The sequence below is a fragment of the Mustela nivalis genome (genome assembly GCF_964662115.1).
Source record: "Mustela nivalis genome assembly, chromosome: 10".
Taxonomy (NCBI): Eukaryota; Metazoa; Chordata; class Mammalia; order Carnivora; family Mustelidae; genus Mustela; species Mustela nivalis.
In genome coordinates, this window is record NC_139029.1 from 104,382,079 (window position 1) to 104,408,949 (window position 26,871).

Here is a 26,871-nt window from a genome sequence, read left to right on the forward strand (position 1 = left end):
TTGTGGTTATGGCACAATCTTTATTTTTTCTTTTTTCATTGTTTCCAACTTAGGCCAATAGTTAATAGAGACAAATGAATAGCAATTAAAATAAAATGTAACAAGACCTGCGAAGTTTCTATGAGTGCATTATGGAGGTATTCACAAAAGACATTTTGTCAAGATTTAAATGGGGAGATGTGTGGAAAGCTCTTAGCACACTATCTCATACTTGTAAAGACCTCAATAGATGCTAAACTTAATAACAGGGAATCCTTCCTTAGAGCAGAGGAATTATCCAGAGTCATCATTGGCTGAATGGGAAAAATAAGTCTGTATAAATAAAGCTCAGAGCAACTAAATAAACTTCAATAGAACTAAAGTTGGGATAAAACAGCAAGAACTGGAGGGCTAAGGGTGGGACATATCATATAGGTCCTGGTAAACATAATAAGGAATCTGAATTTTCCCAAGAGAAACATAGTATTGAAGGTTTCCCTAGAACTACCACTAAAATGACCAATTTTCCTTAAACGGAGGTGAAAGATCCCACACAAAACTTCAAGAACAAAACCCAATTCTGTCCTTTTCTCTGCCTTCTCTACATTTGGTTCTGTTTTTAGATATGTTCTGATTTTATGCCTTATTACATATGGTTATTAGACAATTTAATTTAGTTTATAGACAATCCAATTAAGCTTTTCCTGCCCAACAGACATGTGGCTGGCAACCTTTAAAATGCCCACCAGTGATTTCTGCTCTCTGGTAACCTCCTGACCCTGAGTGCGGGTTGAAATTTTTGACTCACTTCTAAGGAATATAATATGGCAGGATTGATGTGATGGCACTACTGAGTTAGATTGTAAAAGGATTGTGGCTTCTTTGGGGTGCTGTATTTCATGTTCTCTCTTGGATGTTTTGTAATGAGGGAAATCAACTGTGATGTCATAAGGCAACCCTGTGAAAGGTGGCAATTGGCAAAGAACTGAGGCCTACCAAGAGGCATATGAAAGATCTTGAAAGTATATCGTTTTCCAGTTGAGCCTTCAGATGAGTGTAGCCCTGGTTTGACAGAGCTGATTGATTGATTGGTTGATTGTAGTCATGTGAGAGACTATGAACAAGAATCACTCAGCTAAGCTGCTCCCAGATTCGTCACTCACAAAATATGTAAGATAATAAGTACATGTTCTCAGTCCCTAAGTTTTGGAATAGCTTATTATGCAACAATGGATAACTAATATATCCAGCTTGCTGGCAGAGCAATCAGTCTGAGTCACAGAAAACATCTGAGATATAGGAATGAGAATGTAATGATTGAGGTCATAAGCTGTTTTATTTATTTAGGAGATAAAATAGTACATTAACAAAACCTTATTTGAAAGAAAAATAATACCAAAACTCTTACGAATGTGATTATTAACTAAACCACTAGAGATACCGGTCCTGCTAAGTTCTTCCATAGCTATGTAACTCAAAGGCTAAGAGACTGGCTGAAGTCAGGATACGAATCACTGGGCAGTTACTTCTAGAAAGACAGAAAGAATCAATAAGGTCCTTTAATAAGGAAGTTGCAAAGTTTCTCTTTGGAGAAAGAGTATTCTGTCATTCCTATAGTGAAGGCCCAGGCCCAGCCAAAAGGAAAAAGAGGATTGTGACAATGATCCAAAGAGTCTGGCCCCAAAGGTCCCTTCAGCTTCTCTTTTGCTTGGTTTTGGAGAGTGGACTGGGCATGATTTAGAGGCTGGAGCCTTATTTGACAACAAGCAGATGCAAAAATTCAAGTCCCAAACCCATCCTTTGATCTTGAGCCATTAGTGCAGGTTCTCTTGGCTTCTCATGTCCAAAAAATGCTCAGGTATTAGTGTCACCACCTTGAGGGACATAGCTGCCCCATTAGTGGGTAAACCAGAACAATTTCTGGTGCCTGAGATGGGAAATGTCTGGCTAATACCTTCTTTTCTGGTTTTATGATACAGGGACCAAAACAGGGAAAGGATGAGAAGGGGACAAAGACACCAGGCCAAGAGATGACCATTTAAGGCTTCATGCTAATAACTGATTTTGGGTTTCCAAAGATGAAATAAGCCTCTCCAACACAAGGCAGTATCATGTCACAGCCCTAGGGCCTGGCTGGTTTTATCAATCTGGCAGTTCAAGGTCAGCGCAAAGGACATCCCCAACACCTGAGAAAAGAGTTGAGAAAATGTGAAGTCTTCATAGGAAGAGCCATCTCTCCCATACCCCTGGGATTAGCCCCAGAGAAAAAGAGTGTCCATCACACAGGAACCACCCTTCATGCCATGATTACCCAATTCCTTCTCTCTTCTCTCCTTTTGCTTTAGAATTGTAGTGGGGGTGATGGTGTCAGAACAGTAGAGGATAGAATGTTGGGACATCTTGGTCTCCTTAAGAAGTCACTTGTATAGTCAAGTACTGCACAAGTCAACACTTTGTGCAATGAGTCATCTTTCCCCGTGCCCTGAGATTCCTTAGTTTCCAAGCAAAGAAAAATTATTTCCCTCTGAGCTTCTTGATTACATCTTAGCTCTTCTGTGACATACCCAAAATACTTGGGTATAAAATTAGTAGAAATGTCACATAATAAAAAAGAACACAAAACTATCCCTAATTCACCCCTGACATACCATGCTAAGCAGAGAAATTATGATTATGATTTTTATCATCAGCTCCTGCTTCCCATACAAGGCTACTGTATCACAAGCTTTTTCACACTAGCTCAGTGAATGACCAAAGTAGAGGTCTGCCTGATGATTTTTAATTTGACTATAAAACACTCATATATCTTAGTGTTAAGTTGACCAGATAGATTTTGCAGCATATTTTCTGAGCCTTAAATTGGTAATAACATCATTTGCTACCTGACTGGGGAAACTCACATTTACTGAGCATGTACTATGTATCTGGTACTGGTCTAAAACTTTACTTGACTTACCTAATTTAATCTTCACAATAGTCCCATGATTAAGTTCTTACCTGAATCACACATACACAGATAGTGATGATTCCAATGTGCAGGAAGTTGGAGTGAAACCACAGTTTTGCTTGTGCATAGCAACCCTAGAAAAAATTGCAAATACAAAGGATACCAGTATATTATTTGACTTGATAAGGAACCTGATTTCAGAAGATAGTTCATATTTTACCTTATGCCAAAAGACTTAGGCCATTTTTATTTTCTTTCTGTGTATGAAGAAACAGGCATAAAGCAGGGAATATTAAACTACAGACTTTTCTGGTCTTGTTATCATCATAGTAGCACCTAGATTTCTACATACAGAGTTAAAATGGCTCCTGAGAGGCATTTCAGCAATAGATGTCTTTATGTTCTTTAAACATCCCCTGCTGACTTGGGACAAATAAATGGGGAGATACCTTATGCAATTCTAGAGTTGGTTGCATTTCAGCTTCTGCTGAAACCTGAGTCTATCATAGCCCTACCAAGCTCAGGCCAGAGCTAGTTGGTGAGTATCTCAGTCTTTCTTCATAGACCTAAAAATTTCTGGAGATTTTCAAACAACCCTAAAGTGGATAACACCAGGTAACAGGAATTTAGGAACTTAACCTTGGAATATAATCTTGGCTTCTTCTCTCGCCCTAGTCTGGAGGTCTAACATAACACAATGAAAAAAAATAAATAAGCAGGCAGGTTGTTTCAATAGTTCTACCAATTCTCTTTCCTACAACTCCAGACTCTTTTACTAATGATTCATTTTACCAAGAGGCTGGATGTTGCCATTTCCAAGGAAGAAAAGCAGAGAAACAGGAAAAGAGGGAGGTTTTCTACCTCAACTTTATAATTTTCACTTTCAACAAAAATACCTACTTCTTGCTCAAGAAGAATGTAGATATAATCCTCTGCCACTATCACATAAACTTTTCCCCTCTAATTTAATAGTTTAGGGTAGCAAGATTTGTGATGGCATCTCTAGTCTAATGAGCTTTTTCCTTTCTTTTCTTTTGTCTAGTTGTCTGGACAACTTTTGTCTAATTTGTCTAGTAACCTGGGATTTTTCCCTGGCCTCTATTTTATCCAAGGTTCCTTGTTTCTGGTTGGGAGGACTAAGTCCTGTATGACTAGAGTTTCTAAGATAATTGAAAGTTTAACCAAAGAGGCTAATAACAGAAAAGTTGCCAAAAAATTACCTGAACTTGTGGATTTGAGGGACAAGATGCTGGTGGGTGACCGCCCCAATCACTTGTGCCATTTACACCACAACATTGCAGCTAAAAGCCAAACCCCCAAAAACATGATGGTTAGAAAGTTAACAGAAGGAAAACTGTAACTTGGAGAAAAGGTGGGCCCTTCGGATCTGACTGTAGTGGAAAATACAGAATTAGCTTAACTACTCTGGCTCCTTAGAACAAAATATTTTCAGATCCATTATACCATTTCATTCACATAAATCTCCTTCAAGTATAAAGGGCATGTTTAACTTATCCACATTTTACAGATGAAAAATTAAGTACACAGGGGATTCAGTCTGACATGTTTGGGTCTTCCTTAGATCTTAGTAGGGCTTAGACAGTGAGCCTACCTGAGAATGTGAAGGATGAGAGAATGTAGAGAACTTTGTACCAATCAGACAGATTCGTGTTTGTGACTACTAAACATTATTTTGGACCTAGGGGCTGCAGACCTTAGGTTCTGGACCTTTCAAGAAAGGAAGTTCCTTTAGCCTCCAGGCACTGAGGTTGGAAAATTAAGTCTGGGCTAAGCTGAGGAAGATTCCATCTATACTCACAAATGTCTGGATGGAATCCCATGTTGCTCTGGTGCTATTGTTCGAGTGGTATTGCTGGATGCTCTCAGTCAGGCTTGTAGACACATAATCATTCAACTGGGTGGGACATATTCCAGCAGAGAAGACATTATAAAAAGCAGGTGAGTTCAAAGAACAAGCAATTTCTAAAAATGGCTGGTGGTTCCATTTGCTCCTCCTTTCCAAATGATCTCCTCAGAGCTAAGGAAGTGAGGAGCCGGAGTTTATATACAGGGCAAAGTGCTGAGACTGAAATAGCATTGCAGGAAGAAGTTCATAGTAGCCTCTTGTCTTTCCAGAACTCTGGTTTTTCAGAGGGAGACAATCAAAGCATGGGCTCTCTTAGGCACGGAGACAGACATTTTCTACTTCCAGACACATAGAGGGAAGGAAGTAGGTGGAGGATAAACTTGTTTTTACTTTTCTTCCTATTCATCCTTCAAAGCATGATTCAATTGCAATCTTTCATGAAATTCCACCCCCCCCCCCATTTACAGTTAATTTCTTTCTTCCATCCTTCCACTTTGCCTCTATCTCTATTACAGGACTTCTTCTCCCCCATCAGAAATACAATAATTTATTCTTTATAGCTTACCTTCTGATCATACACGAAGAGCAGGATGGCCATGGTCACCTCAGCAAGGAGGATAATCAGCAGCAGGAAAAAGAACTGAGGCAAAGTAGAGACATGCTCATAGCACTGATCCTAGTTCTTCCCTCACTCCCACTGCACCCTGGGAGTATCCAAACATGTCTCCACACGTGTACAGAAGTTCCTATTTCTGCTTTCTCAGGCCTTCATAAGCCTTTTGTTTTGTGAGGGATATGTGTCATTCTTGTGCAATTAGACTCCAAGCCTTTAGAGGGCAGATCAGTTGTCTTCTAACTTTATTCTCCTCTTCGCATGTGCCTATACAGCTCCATGCACATAATGAGTATGAAATATTATTTGTTGAATCAGTGAAGCAATTTTGGCATCAGCTTTTTGAAACAGTTGAGCAAAAGAGCAGTAAACTAAACTATATGTCTTTAGTTTGGGGTCTGGTCCCTTCTGCAAGATCAGGGCTATTTTGGGGTGGGGATCAGGTGATGGTGGAAGTTGAGAGGAGCCCTGTACAGATGTGGAGAAGAGGTATTCTAATCACAGTCCTAATACTTGGTTACCTCTAGCTGTAGATGCTTACTCCCTTTATGCTAATTACACACAGCAGAAAACACATTGTCCCTTATCCTGCTTCCCCTTTCTATCGCAACATTATTTTTAACTACTTAAACCTGTTTAATCTTTTCCCTATGTCTATCAGCTCCCATCTTTTGCCATTCATCTGGGAACTGAGAACAGGAACTTTTTATTCTATGTCTTGATTTCGATTTAAGAGTTGACCCATAAGGGAAAGAAAATTAACCAAATAACCTAAGGAAGAACCAAGGTGACTGGGAACCCTTACTAAGGATGGAGTAGTACTGCTATATCAAGCACTGTTCTGGGTCCACTTAGAGATACAAGGAGCTCTTCTTTCATAGAGCTTACAGGTAAAACCTAAGCCTAAATGTACTCTTCAGGAGTCTTAACTGACAGGGAACAACAGAAAAGCTCTAGCATCTCTCTTGTTAGATCACAATGGCTACCACCTAGGGCCTCACTTAAGTTGGATCATCACACCGTCATGTATCCTGTGCGGATCTGAGATAGAGAAGCATCTTCTGTCATTTTAGGAGGGCCACAGTACTCAGAAGAATCTAGAGACTAGATTTTCCATCAGTTAATGACTCTGATTCAGATCCTAAAAATACATACTGATGTGAAAGCATTTAAGCAGATGGATAACACTTGATTTCAACCAGACATGAAGAAATCAAATGTCATAAAGGGAAATTATGACAAAGGCCATTATTAACACTGTACAATGAATCCCAAGGAAGATAGCAATGTCCTCTTCCACATATCCCTGGGACCCCAGACAGAAACAAAATACTATTGTTCTAGACAGATTTGGCCAGCTTAAAGTGCCAATCCTATGTTCCAATGATTTCCCTGTGCCCATAGGTTAGCTACCAAGGAACATCTTGCCTGGGACTTAAGGTATCATGTCTCTCTACTTAGGGTACCACATCTGCTGCAAGATACTCACTGACATAAGCAGGCACTTGTTCTCCTTGATGGAGCCCATGCAGCCCAGGAAGGCAACCACCATGATAATGGAGCCCACGATGACAAATGCATTGCCCAGTGTGAGGGAGGGGAACAGGCTGAAATTGTTGTGGACCAGGAGATAGATCCCAAAGCCCAAAATGCAGCAGCCACAGAACTGAAAGAAAGAATCCCACAACATTCTTGAATATCTGCTCACATTTTCACTTGAGATTAGGGTGGAGGGTGGGGTAACCATGTTATGGGTATTAAGGAGGGCACATGTTGTTATGAGCACTGGGTCTTCTATGGAACTAATGACTTGTTGAATACTACATTAAAAACTTATGATGTTTTTCAGAGTCCATAGTCTCTCATGGTTCACCTCCCCTTCCAATTTCCCCCAACTCCCTTCTCCTCTCTAACTCCCCATGTCCTCCATGCTATTTGTTATGCTGAAAATAAAAAATAAATTTAAAAAAAAAATAAAAAAAAATAAAATAAAAACTTATGATGTACTATATGTCAGCTAATGAACATAATAAAAAATTTTTCTTAACTTTCCCACCAAAGAATCAAAAAAAAAATCATATCTTTCCATTGGCTCTATCAAGACTCTCATGAACAACTTCTTTTCCCAGCTTTCCCCTGCACCTAGAAAAGAAGTGATCCTACTTTCCTCCTGTGATGTCCCACTCATGCTTCATCTTACCCATATCAGATACCAGGGAAAGCTCGCTGTGAGTAATATAGTATCTTCAAGCTTCAGCTCTCCTACTCCTTGTTCCCACAACATCTTACACATGGTCTTCCCTTTGGAAAGCACAACAATGTAGAGGGGATGCCTGGTTGAGAACTTTATCTTGCTAGGCAGAAAACTAGAGAGCCAAACTTTTAAGAATCTTCTAATAGACACATGAGTGCAAACTGATCCTATATTTGAAATTCAATTGCTAAATTTGGTGCGGTGAAACCTTCCCAGAAAAGATGATGTCCCTTTCAATCAGTTACTCATCCAAGGGATTAAGGGAGGGAGGGGAGCAGGAAAGTGTTATTTATTCACAGAATAGAGAGTCTCAGGTTTCTCACCCATAGATGTCAGCAGTGAGCAGTAATAGCCTCAAGTCCCCAGAGAGAGGAAGAGCATGCCAATAGATCTGCACTGGATAAAGATGTGGTACATATACACAATGGAATAATATTCCATCAGAAAGAATGAATACCCACCATTTGCACTGACATGGATGGAACTGGAGAGGATTATGTTAAGCGAAAAAAGTCAAGCAGAGAAAGACAATTATCATATGGCTTCACTCGTATGTGGAACAAAAGCAATAGCATGGAAGACCATAGGGGAAGGGAGGGAAAACTGAAGTGGTGGGGGGAATCAGAGAGGGAGATGAACCCTGGAGACTATGGACTCCGGGAAACAGCCTGAAGGTTTCAGAGGGCAGAGGTATGGGGAGATGGGGTAGCTGGGTGATGGGTATTAAGGAGAGCATGGGTTCTGATGAGCACTTGGTGTTATATGAGACTATTGGATCATTGAACATTACACCAAAAACTAATTTTGTACTATATGGTGGCTAACTGAACATAATTAAAAAAAGATAACTGCACTGGTACTTTTCAATTTTACAGGCTTAGACAATGGCAAGATGGGAAGAGGGGAAATTATTACTCCCTTGTTTTAAGCTGGGTATGCCATTCAGACATGCATGGGTTGCTCTCCACACCAGGATGGATCTTCAGTAGAGGAGAGAGAAATAGAATGGAGCTGGGAGGAGATGAGCTCCACGTGCTCAGAAGAGGCACACTTACCCAAAAGAGCAGGTTGAAGAAAAACAGAACGTACTTCAGCAATTTCAAGCCGCTCATGCCCATGCTGGGATATTCTTACCCTAAAAAGTGAAAGGAAAAAAAGAGGAAATAAGTTACCTGGCTCTGTAACGTGGCTCTGGTGAGCAGACAGCATAAATGTTCAGAGTTCAAGATCTCTTGGGTTTGAGCTGTGAGTATCCTCTGGGAAGTTTCTCCAAACTCCCTGTTTTCCCCGTCTCTGAACCAAGGTACCAATTGGTTTATCTTGGACACTCACTTTTGCTCCAATTCGCAAGCCAAGAATACTTATCACTGAATTAAGCACTTTAGAGGAAAGCAATAGAGTTGCTTTTGGAGGAGTGAGTCACAGTAACACAAACTAGGCCAGTGCTCAGAGAAAAGTGCTTGTGCATTTACTCAAGAAAGCAGGCTAGGGGTCAGGAATTAATCAGCTGTGGAGGTCAGTGACTTGATCAACCAGTTCCTTAAATGCCCTGAGATGTATATATACTACATTTGGTAAAACTCTCCACATGAAAGTGGGAGGAACATACATATGTATGATTCATTCTTCTACTGAAGAAACATTTATGATGTTTTTTATTCTAGATACTGTGGGAGATATAACTGTGACTAAGTAGTAGCTATCTTCCAGGAGATGTCAATCTTATAGTAGAGATAAAACTAGCTATCAAATATCCAATGGAGAAATGAAGAGATAGCAATGAGAACTTGATTTAAAAATATATACGTAATTTCATTTTCTCAGCAAGGTATTAATGTGCAAACTCTCACCCTCAATTCTAGAGATCTGAATACACAATTTTGAATTTTCTCTCAGACACAATTTGGCTTTATAGAGTAACTCGTATTTTAAAACCACACATAAGCCTGCTATATATAAAGCAGAATGCTATTTTATTGGGGTTTTTTCCCATTAGAACTATGCCTTTTCTAGTATATAGATTGCTTACACAATCTATTGCCTGTACTCTCTTAATAGTATCAAGCTATCCAGAAATCAGATGGTCTTGAGGGATAGGTCATCTAGGCTATTAATAAGCCTGATGAGCTATTTGTATTCCACAATAAAATAATCTCTGTTGTAAAGACCAAATATATATATTTATCTCATATTATTTTGTCCTTCTCCTTCCCTTTCCCCTTCTTGTCTTGACCCTCAGTATTATTCTTAATTCTTCATCAATATTTTAGCCAAGTTAAAGTAAAATTGATTATATTATAAGTGTGTTTGTATATACTTGGGAAGTTAATATGATGACTTACTACATAGGCTTTGAGGTCAAACTTGAATTCAACTCTCACATATGCCACTAAAAAGCTCCATGAGATTTGGATTTCTTCTTTGGATATAACACCAAAAACAAATGAAACAAATTTACTTAACATTTCTAGTCACAATTTATTCCTATGTAAAATGAGGGGTAATCCTTACACCTCCTAGGGTGGATGTGAAAATGAAAAGATCTTACAACAGAGACTGATATACCACTGTACTCAGTAAATGGAACCCATGATTATTTTGTCTTAAAGAAACTCTCTGGGGAGGGAGAAATGGAAGTATACTATAAAGTTCCACTATGCGGTGTGGTAATGTTATTTGAAGATAGACTGTGATGAATTTAAGATGTACAGTATACACCATAAGGCAGCCTCTAAAATAGCAAAATGGGGAATTAATAAGTCACCAAAGGATAAATAAATAAAACTTAAAAAAATAGGCCAGCAAAGGAGATAAAAAAAAAAAATTTTAAATACTGGATTAGTTGAAAGAAGCCTGAAAAAAAAAAAAAGAGGAAAAGGAAACTGCTACGGTCTGAATGTTTGTGTCCCCACAACATTTACAGGTTGAAATCCTAATGCCCACGATGGTGTAGTGACATAAGGTTTTGGGACGCAGTTAGGTCATGAGGGTGGAACTCTCCTAAATGGGATTAGAGACCCCAGAGAGCTTCCTAGCTCCTTCCAACCTGTGAGGACACAACAAGAAGTCTGTAACCCAAAAGAGTGGTCTCACCTGACCACATTAGCATCGTGATCTTAGATTTCCAGCCTCCAGAACTGTGAAAAATATATTTCTGTTGTTTATAAATTACCCAGTCTTTAGTATATTGTGCAGCAACCTTCACAGACTAGGACAAAAACAAAGAACAGATGGGGAAAACAGAAAACAAATAGAAAGATGGGACAAAGAGAAAACAAATATGCTCAATTCTAACCATATTAATAGCAAGTAAATGAAATGGTCTAAGTACTCCAGGTATGCCCCAAGATAGCCAATTGGGTGAAAGAATATTCAGTAATGAATTATCAGAAAAAGAAGAAAACAATCCCACTTAAAAATAGCATGAAAAAAAATTCTTAGGAGTAAGTTTAACCAAAGTGGTAAAAGATCTAGACACTGAAAACCAGACATTAATGAAAGAAATGTAAGAAGACACAAATAAATGGAAAGATATTCCATGCTTCTGGATTGAAAAAATATTGTTAAAGTGTCTGTGCTACCCAAAGTGATCCACAGATTAAATGCAATATATGTAAACATTTCAGTGGCATTTTTCACATATACAGAATAAACTATCCTAAAATTTATGTAGGATCATAGAAGACCCTGAATAGCCAAAGGTATCTTGAGGAAGAAAAACAAAACTAGAAACATTATACTTCCTGATTTCAAATTATATTACAAAGCTGTCCTAATCAAAATAATATGTCATTAGCATAAGAACAAACACATAAACCAATAGAACAGAATAGGATGCCCAGAAATAAATCCATGCATCTATGGTTAATTTATTTATAGCAAAGGGGCCAAGAATATATGATGGGGAAAAGACAGTTTCTTCAATAAATGGTGTTGGGAAAAGTGGTCAAGCACAAGCAAATGAATGAAATAAAAACACTATCTTATACCAGTCGCAAAAATAAAATCAAAATGGATTATAGACTTGATATAATAGTGATTTGAAGGGGACACATGTACCTCAATGTTTATAGCAGCAATATCCACAGTAGTCAAAATGCAGAAAGATCCTAAATGTCCATCAACAGATGAATGGATAAAGAAAATATGGGAGAGCCATACAATGGAATATTACTCAGCCATCAAAAAGAATGAAATCTTACTATTTGCAACGATGTGGATGGAACCAGAGGATATTATGCTAAGTGATATAAGTCAGTTGGAGAAAGACAAAAATTTCACCTATATATGGAATTTAAGAAACAAAACAGATGAGTATAGGTGAAGGGAAAAAATAAAATAGGATAAAAACAGAGAGGGAGGCAAACCATGAAAGATGCTGAACTCCAGGAAACAAACTGAGGGTTGCTGGAGGGGAAGTGAGTGGGGGGATAGGATCATTCGGGGTTGAGCATTAAGGAGGGCACTTGATGTAATGAGCTCTAGGTGTTATATGCAACTGAAGAATGACTAAATTCTATACCTGAAATTAATGCACTATATGTTACTTAATTGAATTTAAATAAAAAATTTAAAAATGGATTATAGACTTGAATGTAAGACTTGAAACCACAAAACTCCTGGAAGAAAACATAAAGTGTAAGCACCTTGACATTGGCCTTGGCAAGAATTTCTTGGATATAACACCAAAAACAAATGAAACAAATGCAAAGATAAATAGGTGGGTCTGCACAGCAAAGGAAACCATCAACAAAATGAACAGGCAACCTATTTAGTGGGAGAAAATATTTGCAACATATATCTTATAAGAGATTAATATCCACAATATATAAAGAACTCATGCAATTCAATAACAAGAAGCGAAAACAAATATATGATTTACAAATGGGCAGGGGAAGTGAATAGACATTTTTCCAAAAAAAGTCATACAAGTGGCCAGCAGGTATAAAAAAAGATGCTCAACATTACTAATCACCAAGATGGAAAATGCAAGTCAAAACTTCAATGAGATATCACCTCATACCTGTTAGGAAGGTTATCAGCAAAAAGCTACAACAAGTGGTGAGAGGATATGGAGAAAGACAGCCTTCATGCACCATTGGTGGGACTGTAAATTGGTTACAGGCACTATGGAAAACAGTATGGAGGTTTCTCAAAAAATTAAAAATAGAACTATTCTACAACTCAGCAATTCCACTTCTGGGCCTATATCCAAAGGAAAGGAAATCATGGTCTCAAAGAGATATCTGCACCCCCATGTTTATTATAACATTACTTACATAGCCAAGACATGGAAACAACATATGCCCATTGACATTTCAATTTTTTAAAAATGTGGTATAGGGTGCCTGGGTGGCTCAGTTGGTTGGGCATCTGTTCACTGCTCTGGTTGTGTTACTGGGATCCTGAGACTGAGTCCCGCATTGGTCTCCTCACTCAGCGGGCAACTTGCTTCTCCCTCTGCCTGCTGCTCCCCCTGCTGCACTCTCTCTCTCTCTCTCTGACAAATAAATAAATAAAATCTTTTAAAAATGTAGTATAAATATACAAAAGAGTATTATTAAGCCATGAGAAACAAGGAAATCCTACCATTTGTGACAACATAGATGGACCTTGAGGGAATTCTCTCAAAATTCAGAAGACAAATAATCCCATTTGAAAATGGACAAAAGAGGGGCACTTGGGTGGCTCAGTTGGTTAAGCGACTGCCTTCTGCTCAGGTCATGATCCTGGAGTCCTGGGATCAAGTCCCACGTCAGGCTCCCAGCTCCATGGGGCATCTGCTTCTCCCTCTGACCTCCCCGCTCATGCTCTCTCACTCTCTCTCTCTAATAAATCAATAAAAAAAAATCTTTAAAAAAAATGGACAAAAGAATAAAAAGAACAAAAGATCTGAATAGATAGTTCACCAAAGAAGATACACAGATGAAAAATATGTAAATGAAAAATAACTCTACTTCATTAATCATTAGGGAAATGTAAATTAAAACCAAAATGAGATACTGCTGTCTCCCTCCTAGAGTGGCTAAAATTAGAAAAAAAAAAAAAAAGACAAAAAATGACCATACCAGGGGTTGATGAAGATGTGGTTACTGAGTGTGTAAAATGGTATATCCACTTTGAAAAACATTTTGCCAGTTTTGTGAAAAGTTAAACATATACTTACATGATTTAGCCATTCCACTCGAAGGTATTTATCAAGAGAACAAAAAGCATATGACCATACAAAGACTTGTACAGGAATGTTCATTGCAGTTTTATTTGTAATAGCCCAAAGCTGAAAACAGCCAAAAGGGCCATCAACAGATAAATGGAAAAACAAACGGTGATATACCTATCAAATGGTATACTACTCAGGAATAAAAAGAAGTGAACTGCTGATATACAACACAGCATAGATGAATCTCAAAATAAGTATGGTGGATGAACAAAGGTAGACAAAGAAAAGACTACATAGTGTATGATTCCAGGTATATAAAATTTTAGAGATGAAATGAAAACTAATATATAGCAACAGAAAGCAAATCAATGATTGGGGATTGAGGCAGAGGAAAGCAGTGGTGGTGGCGGGGGTTAGGTAATTAAAAGGAGAGGAGAGACAGGCAGGAGAAAGGGATTACAACAGACCATGACTGATCTTTTGGAAGTGATGAATGGTTGTTATCTTGATGTAGTGATGGTTTTATGTATGTATGTGTACATCAAAAAGTCCTATCTAATTTGCCCCTGTCCATCTCTCCAAATTCATGGCAATATACTCTGGCTTATAGTTTATTTTTAAAATTTTTTAAATTTATAAAAGCACTTTAGATATGCATGACATATGTACATACTAATATATACAACTCGATGAGTTTGGGATAAGTGTACACTCATGAAACCATCACTAGTATCCAAACCATAGACATACCTATTATTTCTTGAAGTTTCATTCCATCCCACTATTATTATTATTTTTATTTTTTGTGGTAGTAATACCAAATATAAGATCTACCCCCTTAGCAAATTTTGAATGTACAATACTGTATTGTTAGCTATAGTCACTATATTGTAGAGTATATTTCCAGAACTTACTTATTTTGGATAACTAAAACTTTGTGCCCTTTGACCATCACCTCCCTATTCACCTCTCTCCCAAACTGGTAGCAACCACCATTTGACCCTACGCTTTCATGAGTTTGACTATCTTATATTCCACATGTAAGTGACACCACACAGTATCTGTCTTCTTCTGTTGTGCTTATTTCACTTAGCATAATGTCTTCCAGGTCCATCTATGATGTCACATGAAAACAGAATTCGAAAAATAAATGACTCCATGAAACATTCCAGTGTCAGTGAGGGCATGGAGAAAGAGACAGGGGACTAGAAGATATATTTGAGCAAACCCTAACTGAGAACTTCCCTTATCTGGGGAATGAAACAAGCATGTATGTCCTAGAGGCAGAGAGGACCCCTCCTAAGATCAAGAAGAACAGACTTGAGGCGCCTGGGTGTCTCAGTGGGTTAAAGCCTCTGCCTTTGGCTCAGGTCATGACTCAGGGTCCTGGGATTGAGCCCCACATTGGGTTCTCTGCTCAGCGGTGAGCCTGCTTCCCCTTCCCCCCCCCCCCTCTCTCTCTGTCTACTTGTAATCTCTGTCAAATAAATAAATAAAATCTTAAAAAAAAAAAAGAAAGAAGAGCAGACTGACCCAAGGCATGTAATAATAAAATTCACAGGTCTTAGAACCAAGGAAACCACCTTAAGGGCAGTTAGAGGGGAGAGATTCCTTACATACAGAGGGAGGAACATCAGAATAATGTCAGACCTGTCCACAGAGACCTGGCAAGCCAGAAAGGGCTGGCAAGACATATTCAGGGTACTAATGAGAAGAACATGCATCCATGAACACTTTATCAGGCAAGGCTGTCATTCAGAATAGGCAGAGAGATAAAGAGCTTCCAGGGCCAGCAGAAACTGAAAGAATATGAGACCAGTAAGCTAGCCCTGCAAGAAATATTAAGGGGGTTCTATAGAAGGATAAAGACCCTAAGAGTTATATAGAACAAAAGTTTACAGAGACAATCTACAAAAACAAGGACTTCACAGGCAACATGATAACAATAAAATCATATCTTTCAATAATCACTCTCAACACAAACAGCCAAAATGCTCCCATGAAATGGCACAGGGTTGCAGACTGGATAAAAAGATAGGACCCATCCATGTGCTGTCTTAAAGAGACTAATTTTGAACCGAAAGATACATCCAGACTGAAACTGAAGGGATGGAGAACAATTTTTCATAACAATGGACCTCAAAAGAAAGCTGGGGTAGCAATTTTCATGTCAGACAAATTAGATTTTAAGCTAGGGACTATAGGTAGATAAGGACACTATATCATTCTTAAAGGGTCTATCCAACAAGATGATCTAACAACTGTAAATATCTATGCCCCCAACATGGGAGCAGCCAACTACATAAGCCAACTGTTAACCAAATAAAGAGACATATTGATAATAATATGTTAATAGTAGGACACCTCAGCTCTCCATTCAGCAACAGACAGATCATCTAAGCAGAAAATAAACAAAGAAGAGCTTTGAATGGCATATTCGACCAGATGGGCCTCATAGATAAATATAGAACATTCTACCCTAAAGCAACAGGATACTCATTCTTCTTGAGTGCACATGGAACTTCCTCCAGAATAGACCACATACTGGGTCACAAATCAGGTCTCAACCTATAACAAAAGACTGAGATTATTCCCTGCATATTCTCAGACCACAATGCTATGAAGCTGGAATTCAATCATAAGAAAAAAATTGGGGGGTGCCTGGGTGGCTCAGTGAGTTCAGCCTCTGCCTTTGGCTCAGGTCATGATCTCAGGGTCCTGGGGTCGAGGCCTGCTTTGGACTCTTTGCTTAGGAGGGAGCCTGCTTCCACCTCTCTCTCTGCCTGCCTCTCTGCCTACTTGTGATATCTGTCAAATAAATGGGTAAAATTAACAAAACAGGAAACATGTGTTGGAGAGGATGTGGAGAAAGGGGAACTCTCTTACACTGTTGGTGGGAATGCAAGTTGGTGCAGCCTCTTTGGAGAACAGTGTGGAGATTCCTCAAGAAATTAAAAATAGAACTTTCCTATGACCCTGCCATTGCACTCCTGGGTATTTACCCCAAAGATACAGATGTAGTGAAAAGAAGGGCCATCTGTACCCCAATGTTTATAGCAGCAATGGTCACGGTCGCCAAACTATGGAAAGAACCCCAAGATGCCCTTCAACGGATGAATGGATAAGGAAGATGTGGTCCATATACACTATGGAGTATTATGCTATGCCTCCATCAGAAAGGACGAATACCCAACTTTTGTAGCAACATGGACGGGACTGGAAGAGATTATGCTGAGTGAAATAAGTCAAGCAGAGAGAGTCAATTATCATATGGTTTCACTTATTTGTGGAGCATAACAAATATCATGGAGGACAAGGGGTGTTAGGAGAAGGGAGTTGGGATAAATTGGAAGGGGAGGTGACTATGGACTATGGACTCTGAAAAACAATCTGAGGGGTTTGAAGTGGCGGGGGGGTGGGAGGTTGGGGTATCAGGTGGTGGGTATTAGAAGGGCACGGATTGCATGGAGCACTGGGTGTGGTGAAAAAATAATGAATACTGTTTTTCTGAAAATAAATAAATTAATAATAAAAAAAATCTTTAAAAAAATTTGGAAGAAATTCACACACTTGGAAGCTAAAGATCATCCTGCTTAAGAATGTTTGGGTCAGGGGTGCCTGGGTGGTTCAGTCAGTCGGACAGTTGCCTTTGGTTTGGGTCATGATCAGGGTTCTGGGATCGAGCCCCACATCAGGCTCCCTGCTCAGTGGAGAGCCTGCTTCTCCCTCTCCCTTTGCCTGCTGCTCTGCCTACTTGTACTCTCTATCTCTGTGTCAAATAAATAAAAATCACTTAAAAAATCTAAAAAAGAATGTTTGGGTCAACCAGGAGATCAAAGACAAACTTAAACAATTCATGGACACCACAGAGAATGAAAACACATTGGTCCAAAACCTATGGGATACTGCAAAGGTAGTCTTGGGAGGAAAGTACATAGCCATCCAAGACTCAGTCAAAAAAATAGAAAAATTCTGAATTCACCAACTAACTTTACACCTCAAAGAACTGGAGAAAAAAACAACACATTAAGCCTAACCCACACACAAGAAGGGAAATAATTAAGATTGGAGCAGAGCTCAATGAATTAGAAATCAGAAACACAGTAGAACAGATCAAGGAAACAAGAAGCTTGTTCTTTGAAAGAATTAGTAAGATTGATAAACCTCTAGCCAGACTTATCCAAAAGAAAAGAGAAAGGACCAAAATTAATAAAATTATGAATGAAAGGAGAAAGGTCATGACTAACACCAAGGAAATAGAAACAGTTATCAGAAATTGTTATCAACAACTATATGTTAATAAATTAAGCAACCTGTGGGAAATGGATGCCTTCCTATAAACCTATAAACTACCAAGACTGAAACAAGAAGAAATTGACAAACTGAATATAGACCAATAACCAGTAATGAGATTGATGAATCAGTTATTCATCAGTTGCCTATAACACCCAGTGCTCATCAGATCACATGCCCTCCTTAGTGTCCTTCATCCCAAAGATTTCATTCTTCTTGATGGCTGAGTAATATTCCATTGCACCTATACACCACATCTTCTTTATCCATTCATCAGTTGAGGGATACTTGGGTTCTTTCCATAATTTGGCTATTGCTGATAGTGCTGCTATCTAAAAACCTAGCAATCAACATTGACTATTTCAGTGCCTCCTTTTTCACCTGTGCTCACAGGGTTCTTTGCTGAAATTTGCTGTTTTCTCTCCCTTTGACCCCTTAATTTGGTTAGCCACTACTCATCCTGACATTCAACCCCAGTGTCACTCTTCCAGGAACCTCTCTGATTATATCTGTTTCTCTGCACCCAAAAAGGTGTGCCCATAATATCTGCACATCCTGGTTACTGCCCTAGGCTCTTTTTTTTTCCAAGAGAATATTAAATCGTTTATTGATTACACATGATAATGGATGATACACAAGATTTAATCCTATCTATAATTTTATCTGATACCATAATTCAATTTAGGTATATTGCATAGGATGTGCCAACAATCATATTAATAACCAAATAAACTCCAGGACTTTGCTTGGGTGACCTTTTAATGGTGAACTCCAGGTTACAACACATTAACTGTCAGTTCAACTACACCAAGGTTTGTGGAGACAATGGCTTCTGTGCCCAAGCAGGTTGCAAATAAATTTCGAATGGAACCTGGCATCACCCTGAAGGAATTCTAACTTCACACTGTTGGGGTAGTATACCAAGATGGCTTCAGAGTAGACTAACTTTACACAGCACATTTTTAAAAAAGACACATTTATTCAGCGTCATGATCAGACTATTACATTTAGCAATGAACAGCATGGGTACAAAAAAAAATCTACATTAAAACCCTTTGTTGGAATGCTTTACACTTTCCACAGAACAGAAACTAAAATAACCTGTTATACAATTAGTCACAAATACAGTCCTCGAGGTTTTTTGCCCATACACATGAGTATTGTCTAAAACATGTCTTCTTTGTAGCAGCTAGGCCCTGCCACCACTGTGCTTGGCTGAGTTCACAAATCTGTTGTAACCTGTAGCTTCCCTATCACTTCTCTGGCTCTCCTATCCTGCTAAGCTTTGTTTCCTGGCAGTAATTAAAACCTTCTGCCACTGTCATAGCTGCTGCTGCTGCTGGAGCCACCATAGCCACCTTGGTTTCGTGGTTTGGCAAAGTATTGGCCTCCACCACCATAAGGGCCAGTGCTTCTGCCTCCAAAATTGCCTCCTTTCATGGGTCCAAAATTTGAGGATTGATTGTTGTAATTGCCAAAATCATTATAACTTTCACCACCTCCAAAGTTGCTTCCATCATTACCAAATCCGTCATAGCCATCCCCACTGCCACCATATCCACCACCACCTCGACTGCCACCAAAGCCACCTCGACCACTGAAGTTTCCTCCGTGACCAAAGTTGTCATTCCCACCAAAACCACCTCCACGACCACCACCAAAGTTTCCAGAACCACTTCGACCTCTTTGGCTGGATGAAGCACTGGCCATCTCTTGCTTAGAGAGCGCTTTCCTTACTTCACAGTTGTGGCCATTCACGGTATGGTATTTTTGAATGACAATCTTGTCTACAGAATCATGGTCATCAAATGTTACAAAAGCAAAACCCCTCTTTTTGCCACTGCCTCGGTCAGTCATGATCTCAATCACTTCGATTTTCCCATACTGTTCAAAATAATCTCTTAGATGATGTTCTTCAGTGTCTTCTTTAATGCCACCAACAAAAATCTTTTTCACAGTTAAGTGGGCACCAGGTCTTTGAGAATCTTCTCTTGAGACAGCCCTCTTTGGTTCCACAACTCTTCCATCCACCTTGTGTGGCCTTGCATTCATGGCTGCATCCACCTCCTCCACAGTGGCATATGTGACAAACCCAAAGCCTCTGGAGCCCTTGGTGTTCGGATCTCTCATTACCACATAGTCCGTAAGTGTTCCCCATTGCTCAAAATGGCTCCTCAGACTCTCATCGGTTGTTTCAAAGCTCAGACCTCTAATGAAGATCTTCTGCAGCTGTTCAGGCTCTTTGGGAGACTCTGACTTAGACATGACAGCAGTGGGAGGGGAGACTTTAATGATGCTTACTCGGCGGCGTCCATGGGCAGAAAGCAGCTCTTTGTTTTATAATTATCTCTTCCCTCTCTAGAATGTGAACTCCTTGAGAGTAGGAGCTAGTTTATTCATTTTTTAATCCTTGAGATCTAACACAGTCCCCTGATTACACTAAAAAGAGTAAGATTGTTCAATAAGCGTTTTTGTCAGTTAACTCTGAATAATCTGGTATGGTGGAATGAACATGACACTACAGCATCAGAAGCCTTGGGCTTGAAAATTATTCTACCAATAGACCAATCTTTTGGATGTGGGCAGATGACTTACATAGAAACTTGGGCCAGATATCTCCTAGGGTCACCACAGTCCCAACATCCTGGGAACCCGAGATCACCTCTTCAAGTCCCTGTAATCAAATGGTCCACAGAGAACTAACAAATGAAGCGCCCACAGACCTGTGGGTATCCCTACTGAATTTTCCCCTCACAGATAGGAAGAAGAACCTCTTCTTTCTCCTTTCTTTATTTTTCATTTGCTCAGATTCCCACTGGTTGAAGGAGAAACCTACCCTTTTGGTGAAGATTGTCACTACTTTTACCACGTGCATGGCCCTAGTTTTCTTATTAACCCAGACAGAATGACACTCTATTTCCCCTTCCTTTCTTCACTGTGACTGCGTCAGCTATTGGGCTCTTGCCCCTTCCAGCCCAACTGTCTGGAAGAACTGACACCTCTTTGCAGTCAAAATCTGCTCCATGACTCATGGCTCTGTGAAGAAAGTCCCTGACGTCAGCTTCCAGGAAACCCCTGTGACCAAACTCTAGTTAACTGTGGCCAGGGATGAAGTTCACTTTTCAGTTCCCTCCAAGCATATCTTTGGCTAGTAAATTGTCTTGTGGATTTTTAGCTCAATCGCTCCTTTTTTTTTTTTTTTTTTGGCCCATCCTTGCAGGGCCATCATATCTAGCCTTGAATTAATTCGAATTTAGAAGTAGCTAAGGTTGGGAAAGAAACTTCAGGAAGCTATCAGTTCAATCCAGTCTTATGCGATCCAATCTTGGAGCCACAGCAAGATAGCTTTGGTGTTATGCGGACTATTATATTTATGAGATGTTAATACATGTTCCCCGAATGAAAACAAGCAAACAAAATCATAAGGAATCACTATATTGTGCACCTGAAAGTAAAATTATGCTGTATGGTAACTAACCAAAATTTTTTTTAAAGATTTTATTTATTTATTTGACAGACAGAAATCACAAGTAGGCAGAGAGACAGGCACAGAGAGAGAGGAGGAAGCAGGCTTCCACCGAGCAGAGATCCCGATGCAGGGCTTGATCCCAGAACCCTGGGATCAATGATCTGAGCTGAAGGCAGAGGTCTTAACCCACTGAACCAACCCAGGTGCCCCAACTACCAAAATTTAACTAAAAACTTAAAAAAAAAAAAAGGAATAAAAGGAATCCATGGTAAAATAAATTTGAAAATAAATAGGATTAAATAAAAATAAAAGAAAAAGCAATAAACAGTTCTTTTAATGAATGACGTTGGAGAAAATCATTATACGCTAATGTACATTGTTACTACAAACCTATTCTTCTTTTAAATATTACTTATAACTGCTCAGAGAACATAGTGTTCCACAGAATAGAGTTTGATAAACACTAGTTGCAGAATCAGATGGATCTAATTTTGAATTCTGGCAGTGCTATATGCCAGAAATGTGGCCTTGGGGACCTAGTGTAATCTCTCTTCTTTCACAATTTCCTCATCTTTTTAAAAATGGTGATATCCACATACAGCTCACATGTGGTTCAAGGGTTTAAAAGAGATAACATCTTCTAGATGGCTCAGCACCAGAGTGCATGGTTCAGTGAGCACTGACTAAAAGATCAAGTTTAGAGATTCCTTACCATAAGGGTAACCCTGGGCTTTCTGCTAGATTTTCAGAAATAAAATACAGCAGGGGCCAGAAGGCCTTTAATAACTTTTTGCTTATTTCATTTTTTTTTTGGTAAATACCTAAAAAAAAAAAAAAAATCTGTGCCCCCTCTGTAAAAAAAAAAATTCAAACAATAAAGAAAGTACAAAGTTGAAAGCATAAAATCTTCTGAAATCTCATGTCCAGAGAGAACCACCATTGACATTTTTGGTGAACACCTTTCCAGACATTTCTCCCTATATACAGATCGATTTGCCAGCTTACACAGAAAAACAAGGTACTCAGTAAGGTGACTTTTGGCTTCCTATCCTCTTCTACCCAGTGCCTGTGAAGCTTTTTGGTTCATCAGTGAAGAACAGTGGAAACTTGATTAACAAAAGATTTTTCTAAATAAGGAAGAAAATCTTCTCTATGAGGGTCCCCCAAATAAGGACAAAATAAATTTAAATAGATGATAGAGTTCACTGAGCCCTGCAAAATGCTGAATGTTTCATGAATGTGTTTTATTTATAATCCTTGTATCAACCCTGTAACTTAGGTGTCAACAGCCCCACTTTGCAAACAGGAAATCCAAGGCTCAGTCAACCCACTTAACGGCACAAGTTCACCCAGCTAATGAACAGCAAACACAGGGCACAAGGCAAGGTCTCTCAGCCTCCCATACCACCTTCTTTCCACTGCCCCAGGCCCCATTTTGTGCCTCTCACTTCCCAACCCAACTCACGCCCTGCAGCTTGATGAGCCTCAGGAAGACTCCTTCCAACTTTCAGAGCGAACCTCTGTGAGCAGCGGCTGAGAGGAATGGGGGTTATGCAAGTATGTCTCTCTGAGGGAGTAATAAGCAATCACAGGGGGAAAGGTGATACTAAAATAAAACCAAACCAAACTAACATTTATGCATTGTTTTCCTCTCATCCTTCCCTCATCTTGTCAAAGGCATGTGTTTGTCATCTTAATCCTCCCCAAAATTGTGATCTGGTGAAAGCTTTCCTATTCAAAGCTGTTATCAGGGAGACAAATGGGTGATTTGTGTAGGAAAGAAAGAAGAAAGAAGCAAAGAGGAGAGCAAAAATGAGGAAAGACAAATCCAGATGATCTCGGAAGCTCATTTCCTAGAGGTTCTCTTTCCTTACCCCCAAAATATGTAGAATTTTGCTGTGGAGGATCCCTGTCCTGGAGACCCATCTATGGTGCTTTTAGGCAAGTATGTCAAGTGTGAGCAAGGTTCTCTGTGGGCTAATAAAATCCACTTCTGGGGCACCTGGGTGGCTCAGTGGATTAAAGCCTCCGCCTTCTGCTTGGGTCATGGTCCCAGGGTCCTGGGATCGAGCCCCACATCGGGCTCTCTCCTTAGCAGGGAGCCTGCTTCCTCTTCTCTCTCTGCCTACATCTCTGCCTACTTGTGATCTCTGTCAAATAAATAAATAAAATCTTAAGGAAAAAAAAATCGACTTCTGTGGTATTCCCATCAAAAGTCTGAATAACCTGAATCTAGTCATGAATAAACATGAGACAAGCCAAATAAAGAGACATTCTAGAAAATAGCTTGTCTATACACTTCAAGAATATCAATGTCATGAAACACAAGGAAAGACAAAGGAACTATTCCCGGTAGAAGGAGACTAAAGAAACTGGACAGTTAAAAGCAAGGTATGATCAGAGATTTCCAGTCACTGTAAGGATACCAATGGGCAACTGATGGAATCTGAATAAAATCTATAGATTGGTAACAATATTGTATCAGTGTCAATTTCCTGATTTTCATTACTATAAAGTAGTGTGTCAGAGAATGTATTTGTTCAGAGAAAATACACAGTAGGGACTCCTGGGTGGCTCAGTCAGTTAAGGGTCTGCCTCCAGCTAAGGTCATGTTCTCAGGGTCCTGGGATCGAACCCCAAATCTGGCTCCTTGCTCAGCGGGGAGTATGCTTCTCCCTCTCTCTCTGTCCCTCCCCCACCTTGTGCGCTTGCGCGCGCTCTCTCTCTCTCTCTCTCTCACTTTGTCTCTCTCTCTCTCTGTCTCTCACTCTGCACACTATCAAATAAATAAATAAAATCTTTTAAAAAAAAGGAAATACACAACAAAGCACTCTGTGGGAAAGGATATCATGCCAGCAATTACTCCCAAATGAGAGAGCGAAGGAAGGATAAATAAAACATGATAAAATATTAATACTTGGGAAACCTAGGTGAAGCGGAGTATTCAGAAATTCTTGGTACTAGTTTTGTAAGTTTTCTATAAGTCTAAATTGAGAGAGAATGTTGAATATGAGTAAATGATCTAAGGAATCCTGGTCTTTAAGTCATTACGTGATAATTCCCTCATAGCATAAATACTGAGATCCCACAAGAGCTGTTTTTAGAAGGACAAACCATAGGATAATTCTTTAAGGCCTCTATTTGTTCCTAATAGGGAGTGAGTATCAAGCCACGGGTTCAAACTGAAAAGTTATGAGGTATCAAAATAATTTCTCACTCCCATTTGTCAGTCTAGTTCTCCTGAAATATAAAACATCAAACAAAATGTGACAAATTAAATATGTTTCAAATATTCCATTTGCTAGCATATTGACTTCAGTCAATTGGATTTATGATTAGGTTGTATTTTTTCTGCTTGCTTATGTTAAAATGCACGGGAAATCTATTCAAACAAAGAACAGTCTAATGATGCTTATTTAATAGGAGGTTTATAAGAAAAGAAAGTATAGTGTGTAATGGGGAGGAAAGAACATTCCATGGAGAATCTGGAATTATTATTTAACTTGTTTTAAGACTTTGGACAAGTTTCACCTTACCTGAAAAATAAGCAGTTTGGAATGTTATAAGGATAGCTAATGTTTACTGAGTTGAACACTTCATTTGAAACTAATATAATCCCGAATTCCATTTAAGTAACAACATTCTAACACTTGGAAAATAGGGCCCTTATTTTAAGTGGTTATAGAAATGTAGCCTTGTGGCACTTTTCCTTAACAACAGTTCTTGGCCATTGCTGTGATGTACTGATGTTCCTACTTGGGAAGGACTGGTCTCATGTGCTGGTAACCTGGGGAATGAAAAGGGGCCTTGCCTCTGTGTCGTAACCCAGAGATCCATGGCCTCCACTCTGGGAGTGCTCACCCAGGGGCTTTGGAAATGGCTTCCTTCTTCTCAAAGCCTGTGTCCAGACCGCCTTCCCACACTTGCCCTCCAGCTACAATCCTTGCCTCTGGCCCAGCCTTCACCCCTGCAGGCCTGCTTTGTGTAGCGGTCTCATTTCTCTGTTCCTTTCCTTGGGTGCTCTGAACCTGCGGCAGCAGCTGGGCCCCGGAGCTTTCTGAGGGCATGCACCCAGTTTGCAGGTCTGGGGTGGCCTGCACACACTGGGTGCTAGCTTGGTACAGGAAGTAGGGGGCGGGGGTACTAATGTAGGAACACAAACAAAACCACTGTAACTAAATCAGCACAGCATTTTCTGGAACAGAAGCTGAGGGACTGGGGCCAAAACCTCATGAAGAGCTACAAACTTCACCCTAACTTGGAGGAAATAGAGATTAAGGAGTAAGAAAGCTGCCCCTTTACCCTCATTTCAAGCCACATTCCATCAATTCTGATGTCTCAGGCACAGCCACAGCTAGGCCCAGACCTCGGACCTGCCTGGTTGTTTGGTCTTGCCTCTCACTTCCAAGTGCTAGGTTCTAGAACCAAGTAGAAGAGAGAGATATTCACCTCCTGTGCTCCTGCTCACTTGCCTCAGATGCATCTGGGACGGGGGCAGGTCCCACTCTTTGAGTGTGCATGTGCTGTGCCCCATCTGGAATGCTGTTACCCCCAGTCTCCATAGCAAACTCATATTTCTTTGAAAATGAACCCAAGCAGTCCCTTCCTCTCCAAGGCACACTCCTACACTCCTCCCACATTTTGTGCACACTCTTTGTCCACTATCAAAAAGATCGCCTTGTGTTATATTGGTGTGTTGAGTCTGTACTCCACACCAGAATCTACAAAGTCTTCGAGATTGCTAAGCACATCAGTTATCTCCGGGTTCTGGGCCTTAACACAATGCCTAGCTGTTTGTAAGCTGTGGGGTGGACAGGAAAAGGGGAGCAGGCTTCATTTCTGGAGTCTGAACCCCTCTGGGTGGTCAGAGATCAACCTGAGGACACCAGGAACCAAAGACCAATGGATTTGACCTTGTCTGTCTGTGCTGGTTGATTACCAAGATGAAGTGGCTTCAGCAACAGTAGCTGCAAAGAAATGGGCTTTGAATCATTTCCCATGGGTATAAAGGTGCCCAATCCTTTCATTTAAAAGCTAAGTACTCTTTTTTTTTTTTTTTAAGATTTTTATTTATTTATTTGACAGACAGAGATCACAGGTAGGCAGAGAGGCAGGCAGAGAGAGAGGAGGAAGCAGGCTCCTTGCTAAGCAGAGAGCCCGATGCAGGGCTCGATCCCAGGATCCTGGGATCACTATCTGAGCTGAAGGCAGAGGCTTTAACCCACTGAGCCACCCAGGCACCCCTAAAAGCTAAGTACTCATAATTGGCCCACACAGAAAACAAGACAG

At 39.8% G+C, this 26,871-nt stretch overlaps 1 protein-coding gene, 1 long non-coding RNA gene and 1 pseudogene across 5 annotated transcripts in view; 1 reads left to right on the forward strand and 2 right to left on the reverse strand.

Moving 5' to 3' along the window:
• On the forward strand, positions 1-8,289 carry LOC309842751. Its single transcript, XR_014299756.1, has 2 exons — positions 1-1,149; positions 7,536-8,289. It is a non-coding gene; the product is annotated as an uncharacterized lncRNA (long non-coding RNA).
• CD53 (CD53 molecule) overlaps positions 1,297-26,871 on the reverse strand; it is a 27,844-nt gene continuing 2,269 nt past the window's right edge. Inside the window, exons 2-8 of one of the 3 annotated variants that reach the window (XM_082687470.1) lie at positions 8,716-8,795; positions 6,896-7,072; positions 5,359-5,433; positions 4,746-4,841; positions 4,147-4,227; positions 2,977-3,060; positions 1,297-2,165 (exon numbers count right to left, since the gene is read on the reverse strand). In XM_082687470.1, coding sequence (XP_082543596.1) covers positions 2,094-2,165; positions 2,977-3,060; positions 4,147-4,227; positions 4,746-4,841; positions 5,359-5,433; positions 6,896-7,072; positions 8,716-8,778 — 648 coding nt within the window. In that variant the 5' untranslated portion in view covers positions 8,779-8,795 and the 3' untranslated portion in view covers positions 1,297-2,093. Of the gene's footprint in view, positions 2,166-2,976; positions 3,061-4,146; positions 4,228-4,745; positions 4,842-5,358; positions 5,434-6,895; positions 7,239-7,402; positions 8,796-26,871 lie in introns of all 3 variants that reach the window. The other 2 variants (XM_082687469.1, XM_082687471.1) reach the window with 2 other exon arrangements.
• On the reverse strand, positions 18,689-22,452 carry LOC309842749 (heterogeneous nuclear ribonucleoprotein A1 pseudogene; annotated as a pseudogene). Its single transcript has one exon. The product of its transcript is annotated as a heterogeneous nuclear ribonucleoprotein A1 pseudogene (transcript).